Source organism: Zophobas morio, unplaced genomic scaffold (assembly GCF_036711695.1).
Source record: "Zophobas morio isolate AGI-343-1 ecotype UQ-CSIRO unplaced genomic scaffold, CSIRO_AGI_Zmor_V1 ptg000006l, whole genome shotgun sequence".
Classification (NCBI taxonomy): domain Eukaryota; kingdom Metazoa; phylum Arthropoda; class Insecta; order Coleoptera; family Tenebrionidae; genus Zophobas; species Zophobas morio.
The window spans coordinates 10,751,697-10,773,470 of record NW_026972111.1 but is presented as its reverse complement, the minus strand read 5'-3'; the positions used below and the strand labels follow the sequence as shown (position 1 = coordinate 10,773,470).

The 21,774-nt window shown below is 33.3% G+C and overlaps 2 protein-coding genes across 4 annotated transcripts in view; one reads left to right on the top strand and one right to left on the bottom strand.

Moving 5' to 3' along the window:
* LOC135123593 (polypeptide N-acetylgalactosaminyltransferase 5) overlaps positions 1 to 21,774 on the top strand; it is a 66,777-nt gene that overhangs the window by 39,707 nt on the left and 5,296 nt on the right. For 2 of the 3 annotated variants that reach the window (XM_064048383.1, XM_064048385.1), the window contains exons 5-7: positions 2,912 to 3,089; positions 3,245 to 3,425; positions 16,676 to 16,815. In XM_064048383.1, coding sequence (XP_063904453.1) covers positions 2,912 to 3,089; positions 3,245 to 3,425; positions 16,676 to 16,815 — 499 coding nt within the window. Of the gene's footprint in view, positions 1 to 2,911; positions 3,090 to 3,244; positions 3,426 to 16,246; positions 16,428 to 16,675; positions 16,816 to 21,774 lie in introns of all 3 variants that reach the window. The other variant, XM_064048384.1, reaches the window with a different exon arrangement.
* LOC135123594 (malate dehydrogenase, mitochondrial-like) lies at positions 8,813 to 10,105 on the bottom strand. Its single transcript, XM_064048386.1, has one exon. The coding sequence runs from the start codon at positions 9,982 to 9,984 to the stop codon at positions 8,974 to 8,976; it is 1,011 nt and encodes a 336-aa protein (XP_063904456.1). The 5' UTR covers positions 9,985 to 10,105; the 3' UTR covers positions 8,813 to 8,973.

The following is a 21,774-nucleotide window of genomic DNA, read 5'->3' as shown; positions in this document are numbered from 1 at the left end:
TCTGTACTTGTGATTTATCATTCCATTCATATTTTTGGATTTGCATATGCAGGGTGACTCAAAAAAATTAATGAAGGCGTGAATTTATTTTATCGATTTAATCAGGAATTACAAAACCGAATGCTTTGAAATCTTGGGAATATTTTAAAGTTATTATAAGCATGGTAAACTTTTATTCAAAATGTATTTGTTCATCCCTCCTAAAAAAAATTGATGACGTCACCCTTAAATTTTGCTGAATAAATCCTATCTAAAATGCAAAAAATATGATGAGTTTGTACTTGTGATTTATCATTCCATTCATATTTTTTAGATTTTCTTAAGAGGTGGTTCAAAAAAATTTATGAAGTCAATTTATTTTATTGATTAAATTAAAGGCAACACTTATTATTAGTATTACACCCCAACCAACCCAATTTGGTAGACACAAAATTTGTTAAAGGAAAAACTCGGTTGAAACATAAGGGTAGCACGCTTATTTACATCGACTTTAACATTACAGACCTGCATTTGTTTTATGCGGTCACTTGGTTCCGCGAATGCGAAATAGACATGTTTATAATCAACCAATTGTGAATTTCACCGTCAAGAATTAAAATAAAACGCAATGTTTTATATAATAAGCGGAAGTCGAAGCAATAAAACCGATGGTCGTTTTGTTTACAGTTTCTCTGTTTGACTCTCACGTATGCTGTTACGCTTGTCATCTTAAATTAAGAATGTTTATACATAAACGATTTTCAGTTGCCCCTCATATTACTAGACAGCGGATTTCTGTCTTTTTTTAAGAATATGAAACCTTCTCGGGGTTCCCAATTGTCTTTTTTAAAGATATAAAACCTTTTGGGGGCGCCAAATGTCTTTAAGAATGTGAAACCTTCTTGGGGGTCCCAAATTTCTTTTTAATGTGAAACCTTCTCGGGAGATCCAACTGTCTTATTTGAAAATGTAAAACCTTCTGGAGGACGCTAAATGTCTTTTTTTTTTATAATGTGAGACCTTCTCGGGGGTCCCAGCTGTTTTTTTTTTAAATGTCAAATTTTCTCGGCAGACCCAACTGTCTTTTCTAAAAATCTAAAACCTTCAAGGGGGTCCCAATTGTCTTTTTTAAAAATGTAAAACTTTCTCGGGTGTCCCAACTGTCTTTTTTAAAATGTAAAACCTTCTAGGGTGTCCCAATTGTCTTTTTTAAAAATATAAAACTTCTCGGGGGTACCAACTGCCTTTTTTAAAAATGTTAAACCTTTTGGGGACGCCAAATGTCTTTAAGAATGTGAAAACTTCTCGGGATTCCCATTTGTCATTTTCTAGGAATGTGAAACCTTCCCGGGGGTCCCAACTGTCTTTTTTTAAACAATGTGAAACCTTCTTGGTGGTTCCAAATGTTTTTTTTTTTTAATGTGAAACCTTGTCGGGGGTCCCAACTGTCCTTTTTAAAAATGTCTTTTTTTAATGTGGGACCTCCTCAAGGGTTCCAGCTGTCTGTTTTAAAAATGTCAAACTTTCTCGGCAGACCCAACTGTCTTTTTTAAAAATGTGAAAGCCTCTTGTGGGTCCCAACTATCTTTTTTAAAATTGTAAAAACTTCTCGAGAGCGCCAAATGTCTTTTTTTTTATTGTGAAACTTTCTCGGCGGTACCATCTGTCTTTTTTAAAAATGTAAAACCTTCTGAGGGCGCCAAATGTCTTTTTTTAAAAATGTGAAACCTTTTCGGGGGTCCCAAATGTCGTTTTTCTAAGAACGTGAAACTTTCTCGGGGTCCCCAGATGTCTTGTTTTTAATGTGAAACCTTCTCGGGGGCGTCAAATGTTTTTAGGCGCAACTGTCTTTTTTGAAAATGTGAAATCTTTACTGGGGCCCAGAGTATCTTTTTTTAAGAATGTGAAACCTTCTCGGGGGTCCCAACTGTCCTTTTTTAGAGAAAGCGAAACCTTCTCAGGGGCCCCAGAGTGTCATTTTTTAAGAATATTAAATCATCTCGGGGCTATCAACTGTCTTTTTTTAGGAAGATAAAACCTTCTTTTTTTCTATTACACTGTGACGGGTACCTTCTATATGTATTGTCTTTGCTCTATAGAGGTTAACACGAAAAAGGAAAATTCCACAAAATCAAGTATTTGTTGGCCTGTACTTCGGAAGCTAGGGAAGTTCTGTGGAAATAATTTTCGACGAATTGTTTTTTTATTAACACAATCATATTATTATTAGTGTTATATTTTTGTATATGTCTACACAAAATTTTATTTTGAATATGCTGCTTTGCTTGTGGCTTAATAATCAATCCAGTTTCATATTATTTTCACATGTTATGTCAAAAAAATATATAACAGATTCAATATTTACCCTTTGTCAAAGAAATTACATCAATAACTTCATTTGATTTAACGACTAAGGTACGTACGTACACATGAATTATTCTAAAATTGAACAATAAATTTTACTATTTGTTTTAGAAAGTATGTGCATACCGAACTCTTTTGTAATACTGGTGACTCAGTGGGTCTTAAGAATAAACTTTTTTCTACAAGTGTTTGGAAAAATTAAACATGTATTGTGAAAGTCATTTGAGTCAGTTATTTTCTTTTAATTCATTTTTGCCACAAATCGATTATTATTTCGATCATAAATATCAAGAATAAAAACCCCAAGTAAATAAATCAACATTGTGTATTCATTTCAAGTGATATTTTTTACTGAACAGTATTTCAGGATGATGTTTTTCGGAGAGTAAACATTTTGGTTAGCGCTGTATTATTCTCAAGATAATGTTAAAATGTAAAATGGACACATGCGTTTTCGTATCTTCCGTGTCAAGCGACTGAATCACTTTTGGCCTGCCGGCAGAAAAATGGCGCCCGCCTCATTTTGCCACCCGTTACATACAATATTTTTCTAATGTTTATGACGCAGGTATCGCGTGCCTCAGCGAGAGATGGACCGCCGCAACAACGACCGCACCGCCCCCTTGCGCACCCCCACGATGGCCGGCGGCCTCTTCTCCATCGACAAGGAGTACTTCTACGAGCTCGGCGCCTACGACGAAGGCATGAACATCTGGGGCGGCGAGAACCTTGAGATGAGTTTCAGGGTAAATCTACAAGCCATTGGCACTTTCTTCTTTTTTTTTACATTTCTCTACCACGCGTGTTTGTTTTGTTTGTTCTACGCACACCCTGCGTCCAACAACCAAGTGTCAATGTATTGAACAAAAAACAGTTTGCTTGTTTGTTTTGTGCGCCGTAGGTTTGGCAGTGCGGCGGCAAACTCGAGATAATCCCTTGCTCCCACGTCGGGCACGTCTTCCGAGACAAGAGTCCCTACACGTTCCCCGGAGGTGTGTCGAAGATAGTACTGCACAATGCCGCTCGGGTGGCGGAAGTATGGATGGACGAATGGCGAGACTTCTACTACGCCATGAATCCAGGTTTGACATTTCACAGATATGACAGCTGGGAACTGCGATCTAATGCGTTGGCATTTTGAGATTGATTGAGAAGCGGGGAATCGTTGGGGTTTTGAGGGGGGAGCTTGTTCGCTCAAGCAATGACAGGGTTGATTGAGGGTGCAAACTCGGCGTTGATGTTGGAATTGCTTTGTTTTGAATTTTTGATTCTTGACTAACTTGACATTAATTGGTTTCGATTAATTATTGCAGGAATGCTTTTCTTAGATGATATGGTATGCAGGTTGTAATTTAACAATGAATATGAATTACGATTTAGAGAGATGAGGAGTACGGTACAAGGTTTTTTAATGGACGGTTTCTCAAAATGAAGTCAAACATCAATTAATTACCAATATTTATTAACATCGTTTTTTGTTGATTAAGTGGTGATAAAAAAGTCTTAAAATCCCGCATTTTCAGTTAGCAAAATTGGTTTATTTTATTACCTAAATCAGAAACGGCTTATCTGATTTATTGTTGTTATTAGCGCACATAAAAATTAATCCCGGATGTACAATAAATAATAAATTTGGAATAGGTAGCGAAAAATCAATTGTTTACGGCTTTTTTATAGTGCAGAAGGAGTCATGTCAAAAACTGATGGTTGTTGAAAATAACATGATCTAGGCGGCCAGTTTGGTGTATTGCGATCAATAATTCCAACGTTATAAAATTCAGCCAAAAAATCTATTCTAGCTCCATTTGCATGGGCTGTGGCACTGTCCTGTTAAAAGTGACCATCCTACATTACATAATTACAAATTTAAAAACATAAAGGAGCAGAGAAATCGGATTAAAGTAACTGGATGCATTATACACTTCGCATTTCTGTGCGCAAAAAACCTGCCGCATATTATACACTTTACCCGATCTTTGCAAACTAGCCAACAATTAAACCAAGCTGCGCGTTTCACGCGCATGACGTGTCAATTTCAACATCTATTAAGGTAGAACCTCACTTAACCAGACTATGAAGTAAAACGCCGTTCCCGTTGTAGTTTCATATGAGCATTTGATTTGAATCATAAGTACGCCTGTAGAGAATTTTCTTGAACTGAAACAAACAAATTGCAAGATTTCGTTAGAATCAGACAACCAAATATACAGACTCGAGTTTTATTACATCTCGACTGGTCTAATCGTAATCCGATAATTGGTTGGGCACGAATAGTTCCTGCTTCTTAAATTCTTTAATGGTAGATAAATAAAGGGTAATTTATTCGTTTTACCCTCATTTTACATCAGTTTTTTTTTACTTTATATTAAAAATGCGAAACTAAAAAAAAAAAATGCAAACAATGTTATTGTACTGGAAATCCGCAATTAAACGTAGCAGATGCCCAAATTGGTACAGTTTTACAGCATATTGTCAAAATTAAAAGAATTCTACTATAGTTAATATATTATTATAAATTTTGTTGTACTTGTAGCGTACAATTCAGGGGCATGGGTCAGTTGCGCGCTGCGGTCAAAAAAACTGCAATCAGGTGGTCCTAATCCCTCAGAACAGTTTCACGCAAACTACCCGAGAGGTAGCAGAATTATAAGCAACAAGTATAGAAGAATATTATTTTATAAAGTTTAGAGTTTTACTGTCTACACGATAATTCTAAAATGCATATAAAATTATATAATAACCGGTCCAGTAGTTTCGGAGATTCTTAACTCTAATTAGAAACCGTGTGTTCCGCTTTCACCGCGCGAACTTGTACTTGTTATGAGTATTAAAATTATTTAAATTAATTACGCCACACTTCATCAACAATCTTTAACAAAAAAAAAAATACATGAGATTACACTATGCGTTAATTCCAGTTACTAATTAAATTAAAATGCATTCGCAGATACAAAACACGTATTCAACACGATGAAAATCATAATAAGCCGTGTTGGAACACTACGCTCTAGAGCGGCGCGATCCAGAATAAAAGTTCGAATTCAAGCCGCAAAAATATTATTAAACCTGCAAGAACATAAGGAATTCTAACGTTCAAGATCAGTTTTATGATGGCTGAAGGAAGTGATGTTCCCAATGCTGATAAAATCATTTCTGTTGTGAAATTATACCAGAAAATTGTCCCTTGAAGACATTTTTCTGGTTGACAGCACTAATTCCACAAAATCAAATTTTGTGTTCACCGAAACCCTCATATTTTATGGATGGGCTTCTCTTTTGTTCTTTTTTTTTATTAATACATTTAGTTTTCTTTGTTTAAGAACATTTCACATGGTAATTTCTCCTAGAAAAATAAGAATTTTACAATTATGTTTAGCCCCTCGGGTTACGACGAATAAAAAAATCATCCGAATTGAGATAGTACTTGTTAAGATAAAACTGAGATTTGGCAAATGACATAGCCGCTAAGAAATGGGAGGGTGGGTGGGCGGGGCTAGTACCTGCCAAGGTAAAACTGATTTTGGCTAATGACATACTCGCTAAGAAAAGAGAGGGTGGGTGGGCGGGGTAAATAGCTGCCAAGATAAAACTGTTTTTGGCAAATGAGATACCTTCTAAGAAAAAAGAGGGTGGATGGGCGGGGCTAGTACGTGCTAAGATAAAACTGATTTTTAGTGAATGTCACCCTCCAAGGAAAAGACGTTGGGTGGGCAGGGCTAGTAGCTGCGAAAATAAGACCAATTGTAGCAAATGAGATACCTTCCAAGAGAAGAGAGGGTGGGTGGGCGGGACTAATATCTGCTAAGATAAGACTGATTTTGGCAAATAACGTGCCCTCTAAGAAATTTAATTAAATTATTATAAGAAAAGCACTTTGAAATTCTTTCCAAGCAGGAATTCCTTGAACCTCACGATTGTTTTAATATAATTTACAAAAAAAATCTCCATGGCCTCCCAAAATAATACATCATGGATACCCAAGAGTCTCCATGGAGTTTCCCGAATTAAAAATAAAAAACTGCGGCACTCAAGACTTTTTCAAATTCATAAAAAATAAAACACTAATAGAAGCTCAAAAGATCGTTTCAAGTTCATCCAGCAACAGAACACCAGACTCTTAAATGTATTTGAAAATAAAACACAACTTTTCAAAGCACATTTCCTTTGATTGCTAAGAAATGTAATTTTAAAACTGTCAAAACTATTCTGTGATTATCAAAGCTCTTGAGATGGTACTGACAATTTGACAATGAAATATTCCTTGTGGATTCGCGTAAATTAACGCATTTTCGATAATTACCGATTAACTGGGTTAAAATTAAACCGAATTTTCAGTAAAAAAGCAAGTTTGTAAAGAGTGAAGTTTTAGAAGATTGGGGTAAATATTAAGATTTTAATCAAAATATATTTTGCCTTCGTTTTAATAAATTTTTTACGAAAATTTACCATTTTTACCATATTTTAAGTTTATAGTTGAGGAAAGAAGATTACGAATATCAAGAAATAACAAACGTCGAAAGATTAGCCCCGCCCACCCACCCCATCTCGATTGTGATGATTTTTCTATTCGTCGTGAGCCAGGGGGCGGATCTTAATTGCCAAATCCGTAAAATATAAGCCCCGCCCATGCATGAAAAAATCGTCACAGTTGAGATAGAGCGGGTGGGCGGGAATATGTTAGTTTTCACAGAGTAAAATTGTGAGTAAATCATAACTGAGTACAAAATATAAAAAAAAAGAAAATTTTCGTTAATTTAAAAGAGCTGTTTGATTAATGCTGAGACTTATTAAATTTTAGAAGAATGTTGAATTAATCGGAAAAATGAAGTGAAAATGTTAAGAAAATTCAGTAATGACTGTCAAAATCGAAAATGTTCAAAAATTTGAAATATTTCTTATGTTTTAAAAACTGAACGAATATATTTAGTTAAAATATATCTGAAACATAATTAGCAGTAGAGATAAATTAATTTTCAGAGTGCAGGAACATGAAAAAATCATATTTGAGTCAAAAATAAAATTTTCGTGAAAAAATAAGCAACAAAAAGTAAATTTTCTTTGAATTAAAAGATATTGTTTGATTAATGCTGTGCTCACTAAACATGCGACATTTCAAATTTTAGTGAATGATGAATGTTTAAAAGTGTAAAGATACAGGAAATTTCCAATACCTTTAAATTTCACAAGTTTTTACAGTATTAATAGGGGCAAAATCAGTTTTATCTTAACAAATACTAGGCCCGCCCACCCGCCCTCTATTTTCCCAGGGTATATGTCATTTGCCAAAATCAACATTATCTTACCAATTAACTACGAACATTTTAAACGTAGGGTTTTTGAAAATAAGTTTGATTCAGAATTGCCCCTAATATGTCATTTACCAAAAACAGTGGCCGCTATTAACCTCGCCCACCAATCCTCTCTTTTTATAAAAGATATCTCATGTGCCAAAATCACTCGTATCTTAGCAGGTACTAGCCCCGCCCACCCACCCTCTCTTTTTTTAAAACATATCTCATCTGCCAAAATCACTCTTATCTTAACAGGTACTAGCCCCGCCCACCCACCGTCTCTTTTCTTAGAGGATATGCCATTTGCCAAAATCAGTTTTATCTTAGTACTAATGACTATCTTTTACAAAAAATGATCAAAATTTGGAAATATTACGAGTTTAGTTATATGTACAAGGCAGGAATTTTGAACATCTATCTTCTCTAGTTTTTAGTTAGTTGTGCTTTAATGGATTTTTCTTTTGTTGGTTTTGTTTTTGTTTAAATGTCTTATTAAATGTTTTTTTTTTTTGGTTTATTTATTAGGCTCCTCCCCTAGGTCTGCCAACAAATGAAAACTTCATTACTATTTACATCAGAACAGGTTAGGGTGGGGCTTAATCTTTGGCTTTATTTTTCTTAATATACATAGTTTTCTTTGAGCAACACGATACTCAAAAACATGTTTTTAATTTCTCGTAGAGAAATAAGGATTTTGCAGTTAAGCTCCGCCCTCTTGGCTTACGACGAATAAAAAAAATCATCACAAATGAGATAGGGTGGGTGGGCGGGGCTACATTTTGCCTCTTTCTTATTATGTGTAGACTTATTTCGGCAACAAGAAACATGTCCAAAGTGGTAAATTTTTGTATTAATCAACTTAAATCATCCACTTTTCTTTAATACGGCAAAAATTGAACATCAAAGTTACTATCAATGGCAACTTGGCAACGGAGTTTATAAATGACAATTTTCAGCTCTAATGGCTCTAAAAGCAACGGCAGCGGGAACAGCAAGTTTATAAATCCCACTTAAATGCTAAACTTTACGATAATGAATGTTTAAACAAATAATTATGTGGCAGTAAAGTTGCACCTACTTCTAACAAAATAAAATATTAATAATTCGGAAATATTATAATAAAAGAAGCCAGTAACTATAATAGTTTAGAATTTTTTATGAACACTATACACATACATTAAGACTGAATTTGATTGCTATCAGAACAAATGGCGCATCTTTGATTCTCTCTCAATAATTTTTTTTTTTATTTTTATTCTAATTATGAAAAACAACAAGACGTGAAACAAAATCAAGACAAATGCACTGGAATCATAAAAATACTTCTATTTTTTTACATCTAATTGTTAATAACAAAATCTTCACCTGTTTTAATATTTTTCTGTAATACTGGAATTGCCTTCTTCACCATATCTTGCTCAAAATCACTCAGTCTCCCCAACCCCAAGTTCTTCTCTATTCCATTCTTACCCAACAACAGAGGTGTTGAGAAGTACTTGGCTTCCGTAACACTTGACTCCACGTACGCACATTCAACAATATTCTGTTCCCCATTTAGCCCCCTTACCAACGAAATCGCCATCCTTGCCGCTGCGTAAGCCGTCGACAATGTAGCCGAACCCGCTCCAGCCTTCGCCTTCACCACTTCAGTTCCAGCGTCTTGAATCCTCCTAATCAAAGCTTGCAGCTGATCCGGAGGAAAAGTGACAGCAGGCGTTGCCTGAGAAATCAGCGGTATAATCGTAGCTCCCGCATGCCCCCCAATAACAGGTACATTGACTTCTAAGGGACATAACCCCTTCAGTTCCGCCACGAAGGTGTTAGCTCTGACTACGTCAAGTGTAGACACCCCGAATAACCGCTTAGGGTCATATTTCCCGGCTTTTTTCAGTACTTCAGCTGCGATAGCTACGACTGAGTTGATCGGATTGGTAATTATCGCAAGTAGAGCCTTGGGGGCGCTTTCAGCGGTGACTTCAGCTATTTCTCGCACAACGCACGCATTACTCTTGAAGAGGTCGTCTCGATCCATTCCAGGTTTGCGTGGTAGGCCGGCGGCCACTACGATTAAGTCGGCGCCCTTTAAGGCCTGTTTGAGGTTTTCGGGTCCCATGAAACCTGCGATTTTGGCGGTGGTTTCGATGTGGGATAAATCGGCAGCTACTCCGGGGGTGTGGACGATATCGTAGAGTGAGAGTTCTGTGATAAGGGGGCTCTGTTTCAGCAGAAGGGAGAGTGGTTGGCCGATGCCGCCAGCGGCTCCTGCTATGGCGACTTTGTAATTGTGGTGTTTGCTCGTGCTGAAATTTCTTGTGGAAATAAGTGTGCGTCTTAGTAGTCTTGAAAACATTTTTGTGGGTACTGCTGGTTTGTTTTATCTTGGCTTTTCAATCTCTGCAGTGTTACCAAATCGTAAATATCACCACAAGTTGAAAATGACGTGTGACGTTACACAGCGCTATTGTCATGCATTCACGTCATTTTTAGACCGCAGCAAGCTATGGAAATCTAGTGACTTGGTTGGTAATCAACATTAGGAAGCGAAAGTTTCTTGAGAAAAATGTCGATTTGGGTTGTCACGTATTTAAGGTTATGAATTGTATCAGAAACCTAATTGTTGTTGGAACTTGCAAGAATTAGTAAATTCTTCCATAATTTGCTAGTGTATTTTCGCAAGAGTCGTACATTTTTTCTTCAAGGGTGTTCTGACGTCTAAAATCTTCTCCGGATGGTGGTAAATGTATTATTATCTAAAAGTAAATTTTACCTGTTGTACTTTAATAATAAAAAAATTAATGTTTTTAGTTAAACCGTCATTATTATCATATACTAATTCTGCTTCTGAATCATGTTCCTCCAATCAAGTAATTAATGTGGGTATACTCTCAAACTACTACTCTAGTACTAGGTAAGATAATTTTGGCAAATGACGTATCCTCTAAGAAAATAGAGGGCAAGATCCCAAAAATTGAAAAAGTGAAACAATTTTTAATTATTATGATTAATTATTGGTTGCACATTTGAAATGAAAACTAGAAAAATTGTAATTGAAAAGTTGAAGAAACCAACCATTGTAAAAAGAAAGAAAATGAAAAATAGAATTCTAAATGGATAAATTTGATAAATGAAAAATTCAAAATTCTAAAAATCGAAAAAAAAAATTACCGAGCTATTTTGACAAAACTATGAAAATTGGTATATTTCAGTTAGCGATTCTGGAAAAACGATAGAAATTTTCGAAGAAACGAAACCGAATATAAATGACTTCTGAATATCGAAATCTACAAGAAAATGTTTTAGCTAATCTTCGAAAATGGTTGAAAAGTGGTCGAATATGTCAAAGGTGTCAAACTCAGTCTTTTCTTATAAAATACTAGCCCCGCCCACCCACCCTCGATTTTCTTACAAGGTATGTCATCTGCCAAAATCAGTCTTATCTTAGCAAGTGCTAGCCCCGCCCACCCGCCCTTTGGTTTCTTATAGAATGTCGTATGCCAAAATCTATCTTATCTTAGCTAGTACTTGGTAAGATAAGACTGATTTTGGTAAATGATATACCCTCTAAGAAAAGAGGGCGGGTGGGTGGGGCTAGTACTTGCTAAGATAAGACTGATTCTGGCAAATGACGTACTCTCTAAGAAAATACAGGGCAAGATCCTAAAATTGAAAAAGTGAAAAATTTTTAAATTATAATTAACTATTGGTTGCACATTTGATATGAAAACTAGAAAAATTGTAATTCAAACGTTGAAGAAACCAAAAGTGAAAAAATCTAAAAGTTGAAAATTTAAAAAATTAAAAAAAAGAAATTATTAAATATGAACATTGAAAAAAGAAAGAAAATAAAAAACAGAATTCTAAATGGATAAATTTGAAAAATGAAAAATTTTAAATTATAAAAATCGAAAAAAAAAATTACCGAGCTATCTTGACAAAACTATGAAAATTGCTATATTTCAGTTAGCGATTCTGGAAAAACGGTAGAAATTTTCGAGGAAACGAAACCGAAAACGACTTCTGGATATCGAAATCTAGAAGAAAATGTTTTAGCTAATTTTCGAAAATGATTGAAAAGTGATCGAATATATCAAAACTGCCAAACACAGTCTTTTCTTATAAAATACTAGCCCCGCCCTCTATTTTCTTACAAGGTATGTCATCTGCCAAAATCAGTCTTATCTTAGCAAGTGCTAGTCCCGCCCACCAGCCCTTTAGTGTCTTATAGAATGTCATTTGCTAAAATCTGTCTTGTAGCTAGTGTTGGGTAAGATAAGACTGATTTTGGCAATTGATATACCCTCTAAGAAAAGAGGGCGGGTGGGCGGGGCTAGTACTTGCTAAGATAAGACTAATTTTGGCAAATGTCATACCCTCTAAGAAAATAGAGGGCGGATGGGTGGGGCTAGTACTTACTAAGATAAGACTTATAAGCAAATGACATATCCTCTAAGAAAATAGGGGGCAAGATCCTAAAATTGAAAAAGTGAACAAAATGTTAAATTATAATTAATTATTGGTTGCAAATTTGAAATGAAAACTAGAAAAATTGTAATTCAAAAGTTGAAGAAACGAAAAATGAAAAAAAATCTAAAAGTTGAAATTTTAAAAAATAGAATTCTAAAGGGATAAATTTGAAAAATGAAAAATTAAAAATTCTAAAAACCGCAAAAAAATTACCGAGCTATTTTGACAAAACTATGAAAATTCCTGTATTTCAGTTAGCGTTTCTGGAAAAACGGTAGAAATTTTCGAAGAAACGAAACCGAATATAAATGACTTCTGGATATCGAAATCTACAAGAAAATGTTTTAGCTAATCTTCGAAAATGGTTGAAAAGTGGTCGAATATGTCAAAAGTGCCAAACTCAGTCTTTTCTTATAAAATACTAGCCCCGCCCACCCACCCTCTATTTTCTTACAAGGTATGTCATCTGCCAAAATCAGTCTTATCTTAGCAAGTGCTAGCCCCGCCCACCCGCCTCTTAGTTTCTTATAGGATGTCTTATGCCAAAATCTGACTTATCTTAGCTAGTACTGGCAAATGACATATTTTCTAAGAAAATAGAGGGAGGGTGGGCGGGGGTAGTATTTTATAAGAAAAGACTGATTTTGGCGAATGACGTATTCTCTAAGAAAATACAGGGCAAGATCCTAAAATTGAAAAAGTGAAAAAAAAATTAAATTATAATTAATTATTGGTTACACATTTGAAATGAAAACAAGAAAAATTGTAATTCAAAATTTGAAGAAATCAAAAATGAAGAAATCTTAAAAGTTGAAAATTTAACAAATTGAAAGAAAAAGAATTATAAAATATGAACATTGAAAAAAGAAAGAAAATAAAAAAACAGAAACTAAAAATTGTAAATGGAAAAATTTGAACCATGAAAAATTGAATAATGTAAAAATCGAAAAAATATTTTCAAAAAATGCAGGAAATTGCAAACCGAAAAATTGTAATTCAAAAGTTGAAGAAACCAAAACTGGAAAAATCTAAAAGTTGAAAATTTAAAAAATTGAAAAAAAGAAAAGTTATAAAATATGAACATTAAAAATAAAGAAAATAGAAAACAATTCTAAATGGATGAATTTGAAAAATAAAAAATTGAAAATTTAAAAATCGAAAAAAAAATACCGAGCTATCTTTTACAAAACTATGAAAATGGCTATATTTCAGTTAGCGATTCTGGAAAAACGGTAGAAATTTTTGAAGAAACGAAACCGAAAATGACTTCTGGATATCGAAATCTACAAGAAAATGTTTTAGCTAATTTTCGAAAATGGTTGAAAAGGGGTCGAATATGTCAAAAGTGCCAAACTCAGTCTTTTCTTATAAAACACTAGCCCCGCCCACCCACCCTCTATTTTCTTACAAGGTATGTCATATGCCAAAATCAGTCTTATCTTAGCAAGTACTGGGTAAGATAAGACTGATTTTGGGAAATGATATACCCTCTAAGAAAATAGAGGGCGGGTGGGCGGGGCTAGTACTTGCTAAGATAAGACTGATTTGGGCGAATGACATATCTTCTAAGAAAATAGAGGGCAAGATCCTAAAATTGAAGAAGTGGCAAAAATTTTAAATTATAATTAATTGTTGGTTGCACATTTGAAATGTAAACTAGAAAAATTGTAATTCAAAAGTTGAAGAAACGAAAAATGAAAAAAATCTAAAAGTTGAAAATTTAAAAAATTGAAAAAAAAAGAAAAATTATGAATTATGAACATTGAAAAAAGAAAGAAAATAAAAAACAAAAACAAAAAATTGTAAATGAAAAAATTAGAAAAATGAAAAATTCAAAAAGGGAAAAATTTTAAAAATCATAATTATTATTAGTTACATAATTTGAAATGAAATCGAGAAGAATTGTAATTCAAAAATTTCGGTTGAATTTGTTTTCCCAGAGGGTGAAGTTGAAGTTTTCTTCTTTGGTCACAAGAATTTTGGAAATGTGCTGGCCGGAGGTACAAACATTATTAAACCGGACAAAGTTTTGACTCTGCTTTAAGTGACGTTTGCTGTAAGTTTATTTCACTTCCACTCAAAGGAAATCTCTACGTATTATACTTGCGTGAGGTCAATATTTAAATTGACCCAACGAGCCGCGAATGAGATTTGGTGTCTTTTTGATGAATTTTTTGTTCATGTCATGGTAAATACATATAAAATAAGGTGAAGTAGTAGAAAAAACACAATAGCGTACACTTGATTTGTCAAAATTTTGAAATTTTAGCTATTGCAGTTAATGTTAAAACAAAATGACCAAGTGTCAGATATAATACGGATTTAGGCAACACTATGGTGCAATTTATTTTTAAAATAATGATGTTGGAAACACCAACTCGTTAACTTGTTCAATTTGATAGTTACGATCTAATAACTGTCAAATAAATAGTCAAATGGCACACCGTACTAGAGGAGTTTTTTTTTTGATTATGACATTTTCAGTCATTTCCGCACTTAGCCATAAAGAAATTTCATACAGGGTTTCTACGAATTATTATAGAGTCGAAGTAGGTCATGAATACGTGCCGCCTTTCAGATTTGAACTTTACTAAATGTCGAAGGATGCATGATAAAAAAAAAAACAAATTTTTATGCCACTCTTCAACGAAGACATATTATTCATTCGAGGAAGTAAAATTTGTCATGATTTGTAAATAATTATTCCTAACTAAGTTTTAATTCTTACATCTTTATGTGGAAGAAGACGTAACAGTTTGCTCAAATTCATTGGGTCTCAATTTTTTTTAATAGACATATACTCTCCATGGTGCTTTAACAAAAGCGTTTCGCCGTTTGCTATAAAACGGTTAACAATAGGATATTCTAGCCTTAATTTAGACTGAATTGAGTTTGGATAAAATATTTTTAGATCGTTTGCCGCCTTTAACATGTACGTGGTCGCATCACTAACTGTTAAGACAGCTGTGTTTGTGGGGACTTTACGAGGCGAATAAAATTGTGTTGAAGTTTCATTAGTGAACCTAACAGTGGTTAAATTGTTTTTTTTTACAATTCCCTAGCCACAATCAAATAACACTTCCTTGTCGAGTTTTCGCTTAGTAACTTGACTTTAATTAAAGTTAAAAATAAAACGAATTGAATGAAATCTATATAAGGAATTTACAAAGAAATAAAAAACCTTTAACATGTTTAAAAGCTATTCTCTTTTAGGTAACTAAATACGAGTGATATTTTGCGAGTTTCTCGGTAATAAATTAATATCATTTGAAATTTCTTACGCCAAAGTGAAATCACTGTAAATAACGTTACTCTAATTAATTCTTAAATTGGATATTTATGATTTTAAGAAAAAGTTGTCAACAAAAAGCGCTGAACATTGATATCGAACGTGTTATTTAGACGGATAAAAGGTAACAAAACTGCTGTTCGCCGGTTTGTTCGTTATCCATCAATATTTAAGCGAGCTTAATAAACGATTAATTGAAAAGCTGAACACAAGCGTATAATCGAGATTATATTTAGCTTAGTTTTCATTTATTAATATTTTTTAATAAGTGGCCCGTAAGATCAATATTTTTGTTTACTAGTAAAATTTTGTGCCATTCGGTTGGTAAATATTACTCAAGCAACAAGAATTTACGATTGCCATAAAGACCCTTGTCAACTCTGGACAGTGGCGCGTGCCGCTTATAAATACTTAATTTAAATTCATTGTATACGTTGCTATTAAATATTTGGAGACCTCTGCTGGTCTATAATTTATGGTTTTACCGGTCAGAGGGTGCCTCTTTGACTTTGAATCTGTATAATTTTGTTAGTATACAAAAATAATGTCTGCACAGAATTTAGTTTCTGAGGGAGAAAAATTGGGATTGCCACAAAAAATATGTAATTTACGATCCACTTTTTTTTGACGTTCATCAAAAACCTCAAAACCGTTAAAAAACCTTGTCCGCAAAATCCTAGCCAACTCATAACACGGTTAACAGATCTGGGCACAGGGTGTGCTAACTAACTAAATCAGCCATTGCCACAGTGTGGTAAAATTTCGCTTGTGCTTTCCGTAATAACATATTTTGACAAAAAACAACATTCAATAAAAAAACCATCGGGTCTACTAATTTTTGCATGTTTCGGGTGCGAAGATATGGATGTGCGGAGGCACCCTGGAGATAGCAACTTGTTCTCATGTGGGTCACGTGTTTCGAAAATCCACCCCGTACTCGTTCCCGGGCGGGACGAGCCGCATAGTCAACCACAACAATGCACGACTCGCTGAAGTCTGGCTCGACCAATGGAAGGATTTCTACTATAACATTAACCCAGGTTAACCCTGTTTAAACCAGCACACTCGACCTAACCTCCTTTGTCATGTTTATGTTACTAAACACTAACCCCCTTGCTTGGTGACTAAATGCTTTTCGTTCGTTCTGTGTCGTGTCGTTTTTTTAGGTTCTGTCAGCAATTCCTGACATGCACAGTTCCCGTCTTTTGTCTGTTATTGCATGATGTGCTTGTCACGTGACCGTTCTTGGTTCGAAGGGAGTGGGATTGATGGTGTTTTTTTTTGGTAGGTGCGAGGAGCGTACCGGTGGGGGATGTTACTGGCAGGAGAGAGCTTAGAGAAAGACTGAAATGCAAGAGCTTCCGGTGGTACTTGGAAAATGTGTATCCCGAGTCGCAGATGCCTTTAGAATATTATTATCTAGGAGACGTAAGTAAATTTTTATCTACGTGTGTTAGCGTGCTTTTCATAGGATATACAGCGTGTTATTGAAAGGTGCGTACAAAATAAAATCGGCAATTGGTCTCGAAGTATGGGTGCTAAAAGTAAAAAGAGTTCAGGCAAAAATGTTCTTCTTTTAGAGATAAAAATTATTAAAATTTATGTCCAAATTCCTTGTGCGCCTCTGAAAATATTACATTTTGCCTTTTTGTTTTAATATGTGTAGTCATCTTTTTACAACAAGAAACTTAAAACGTGTTTAAAATGGTAAATTTGTACAGGGAAATATCGAATTATCGGGTAAGCTCCGCCCCTTGGTCTGACAACGAAAGAAAAATTCGTCACGATTGAGATAAGAACATATTTCACGTAGTAATTTCTGGTAGAAAAATAAGGATTTTACAATTATGCTCCGCCTCTTGGCTCACGATGAATAAAAAAATCATCAGAATTGAGATAGGTCGGGTGGACGGGGCTTATATTGTGCCTTTTTTTTTAAATATACATCGCCATCTTTTCACACAACATGTTTAAAACAGAAAATATGGATTTTGCAATTATGGGGCGGAGCCTAATTGTCACTAAAAAAATTCACAATTTATTTTATTGAATAGATCAAGAATTGCAAACCAGAATACTTTGAAATTTTGCAGACGTTTTAAATTTATTGTAAGCATGGTAAATTGTTAATCAAAATATATCTGTTTATTCTCCCCAAAAAATTGATGACGTCATCTCAAAATTTTGCCGAATAAATTCTACCCAAAATGTACAAAATATGTATGATGAGTTTTTACTTGTGTTTTGTCACTGCATTCATATTTTTTACATTTGCGTAAACAGGTGGCTCAAAAAAATTTATGAATTTTTTCTCAGTTTTTCGTTCCTTCAAATTTTTGAATTGACAATTTTTCGATATTACAATTTTTCATTCTTCGATTTTTTCATTTTTGATTTTTCCATCTTTCATTTCCTCTATTTTTCAAGTTCTTGATTTTTATTTTTCAATTTCCCGATTTTTTAATTCTCATTTTCTCGATTTTTTTATATCGCATTTTCATTTATTCAATTTTCCAATTTTCAAACTTTGATTTTCCAATTCCTCGATTTTCCAGTTTTTAAATTTTTAAATATGGCAATTTTCGGATTTCCAGTTATCCGATGTTCCCATTTCTTTAATTTTCAATATTTGGATTTTACAATACACATTTCTTATTTCGATGTTGCGCTTTTTCAACTCTTAAATTTCTCAATTTTGATCGTTCGATTTTTTAATTTTTCGTTTCTTCAATTTTATAAGCTTTTGAGTTTCAATTCTTAGATTTTTCAAAGTTTTCATTTTTTTAATTTTTCGTTTTTTCCCTTTGTGATTTTTCAATTTTTCGACTTTTCGTTATTTCAGTTTTTGAATTGTTCGGTATTTCTATTTTTCAATTCCTCGGTTTTTCAATTTTTCGACCTTTCGGCTTCTTAGTTTTGCAGTTTTTCGATTCTTCAATTTCGCAATTTGTGGGTTTACAATTTTTCAAATTTTAAAATTTTGATTTTTCAGTTTTTTTTATCTTAAATTTTTCTATTTTTCAATTTTGCGCTTTCTCGATTTTCAGCTTTTCGATTACTCAATTTTTCGATATTTCAGTTTGAGATTTTTCAATTTTTTGGATTCTTGAATTCTCGGTTCTTCAAATTTTCGATTTCTCGATTTCTTCATTTTTCGAGTCCGCAATTTTCCGATGTTTTTTGACGTGTCTAAATTTTCAATTTTTTGATTTCTCAGTTCTCGGTTAACTAATTTTTGAATTTTTGATTTCTCGATTTTTCAATGTTTGAATTTTTCAGTTTTTAAATTCTTCAATTTTTCGATTTTCAGGTTTTTGAGTTTTCAATTTTTCAACTTTTGGATTTTTCCATTTTTCAGTTTTTGTAGTCTTCAATTTTTGGATGCTTCAGTTTTGGGATTTTTCAATTTTTCGACATGTGTATTTTTCATCAATTCTTCGGTTTTTCAATTTTTCGATCTTTCGGGTTTTCAATTTTGCAGTTTTTCGATTCTTCAATTTCGCGATTTTTGGGTTTTCCAATTTTTAGAATTTTAAAATTTCGATTTTTCAGTTCTTGTTTTTTCGATTTTACGATTTTTTTATGTTTTAATTTTGGGATTTTTCTTTTTTTTTATCTTAAATTTTTCTATTTTTCAATTTTGCACTTTCTCGATTTTCAGCTTTTCGATTACTCAATTTTTCGATATTTCAATTTGAGATTTTTCAATTTTTGGATTCTTGAATTCTCGATCTTCAAATTTTCGATTTCTTCATTTTTCGATTTCGCAATTTTCCGATGTTTTTTGGCGTTTCTAAATCTTGCAATTTTTTTGATTTCTAGATTTTTCAATGTTAGAATTTTTCAGTTCTTCAATTTTTCGATTTTCAGGTTTTTGAGTTTTCAATTTTTCGACTTTTCGATTTCTCCATTTTTCAGTCTTTCTAGTCCTCAATTTTTCGATGCTTCAGTTTTGGGATTTTTCAATTTTTCCACATTTCGATTTTAAAATTTTTCAATATTTCTATTCTTCAATTGATCAATATCTCAATTTTTTACTTTTTCAATTTTTAGATTTTCAATTCTTAATTGTCCGTTTTTTTTTTCGGTTTTTCAATGTTTCGATTTTTCTATTTCTCGATATATCGAAATTTGAATATTTCGTCTTTTTTTATTGTTAAATTTTTGTAATTTTTGATTTTTCAGTTTTTTGATGTTTGGATTTTATGATTTTTTGAGGTTTTGATTTTTTGATATCTCGGTGATTCGATTTTTAGTTCTTCTGTTTTTCAATTTATGAAATTTTAAAATTTTCGATTTTTCAATTTTTTGATCTTTCAATTTTTCGACTCCTCAGTTTTAGATTTTTCGTTTTTCGATTTTTCGATTTTCAGGTTTTCAATTCTTTAATTCTCCGATTTTTTTTTTTTGGTTTTTCAGTGTTTCGAGTCAAAAAATTTTTGATTTTTTCAGTCTTTCATTATCTCAATTTGTCGATTTATCGAGATTTGGATGTTTCGATTTGTTGATTGTTCAATTATTCGACTTTTTGATTTTTAGATTATTCGATTTCTCGATTTTTCGATTTTTTATATCTTCGATTTTTCAATTTTTTGCTTTTAAGCTTGTAAAAATATGTTTTTAATTTCTCGTGGAGAAATAAGGATTTTGCAGTTAAGCTCACGACGCATAAAAAAAATCATCAGAATTGAGATAGGGTGGGTGGGCGGGGCTTATATTTTGCCTTCTATTCGCAACAAGAAACTTAAAACATGGGGCGGAGCCCAATTGCAAAATCGATATTTCCTTATACAAATTTTCCTCTTTTAATTTTAAATGTTTTAAGTTTGATGTTGTGAAAAGAAGTTTACACATATTAAAACAAAAAGGCTATAAAAAACTGTCAATTTTGTTGTAGCTACCTTTCAATAACACCCTGTATAGATGTCTCACATAAAATTCTAAGATGTCGGTGATTAAGCCACACTGATGTATGTCAAGAAATGACATGTGAAAGTAAAAATGGCGGACACTTTTTCGTAACATTTTTAGTAAATACATAAAATGATTACAGTAAATGCTGAAAATGTTGTCCATTTTGTTGTAAACGTGAATCAGCTCTTCATTTAACTTTATCGATCACATCCCTCGACATATCGTTGTAGGGAAGACATACGGATTCAATTCCAAGGCTGACTCGTTTACAAATTATGTTGATTGCTTGATATGAGGTGAATATAAAAGATTGTATATCAAGTTGGTTTGGAAATTTCGTTAATTTTTCCTCTTCATCGTCGTGATTGGATTACTTGTCGATGCCTGTCATAATGGCAATATTAATTTAGCTTCATTAAGTTTTTCTAGTGGGTTTGCTGATATTTTATATTCACTCTGTAAAATATATTGGTACATATGTTGAAATTATTTTAAAGCATACTGGTCTGTATTTAACAGTTAAATACCAAAATACAATATTTTGTTTATTCAGATTTAGATTCTTTGTAAAAAAAATCGGTCCAAGGTTACTTTGACAGAACTTCCTTGGCTCCCGAGGTATAGTTTCTTGAAAAAGTTATAAAAATTTGTTTTGTTAAGAAATGACATGTACTCAACAAACTAAAGCGTGCAAGTGATAACAGGTAGAGAAGTAGTCACTTTGCTGCCTGACAAGAGTTCATTGAACTAGTCATTTATAAATACTCTGGCGCGCAAAAATATTGTCGGTACGCATCATCCAGCAGCGAAGGGTATTACACTTCTCCGCCTCCTCTGCGGGTTTTCATAACTCCATAGCCACTTACTTGCAACTACAGTCGCGGCCAGAAAATCTTGGACGTCATTTTGTGTCCTTTTGAAAATTTTGATGTAGTCCAATGTAAGGATTTTGACATTAAGCTCCAAAAATAAATAAAAAAGGGAGTTTGCTTTTTTTTCTTAACATATGGCACTAGAGTTCTCTTTTCACGACAAGAAACTGAAAACATATTTAAAAGGGTAAATATGTAGAGAGGTGTGGGCGATAAAATTTACCATTTTAAACTTGCTTTCAGTTTCTTGTTGTGAAGAGAAGGCTATGTGGATTAAGAAAATAAAATGTAAAATATAAGCCCCACCCACCCACCCTATCTCAATTGTGACGGTTTTTCTTTGATCGTCGTGAGCCAGGAGGCCGGAGCTTAATTGCAAAATCCGTATTTTTCTACAAGAATTATCATATGAAACCTCTTTTTCAATGATCGTGTTACTCAAAGAAAACTATATGTTTTAAGTAAAAAAAAAAGCTAAAAGATAAACCACACCCATCTATCTGGATCTCAATCTTGATGAATTTTCCATTCGTTGTCAGACCGAGGAGTAGAGCGTAATTGCAAAATCCATATTTTCTGTTTTAAACACGTTTAAAGTTTC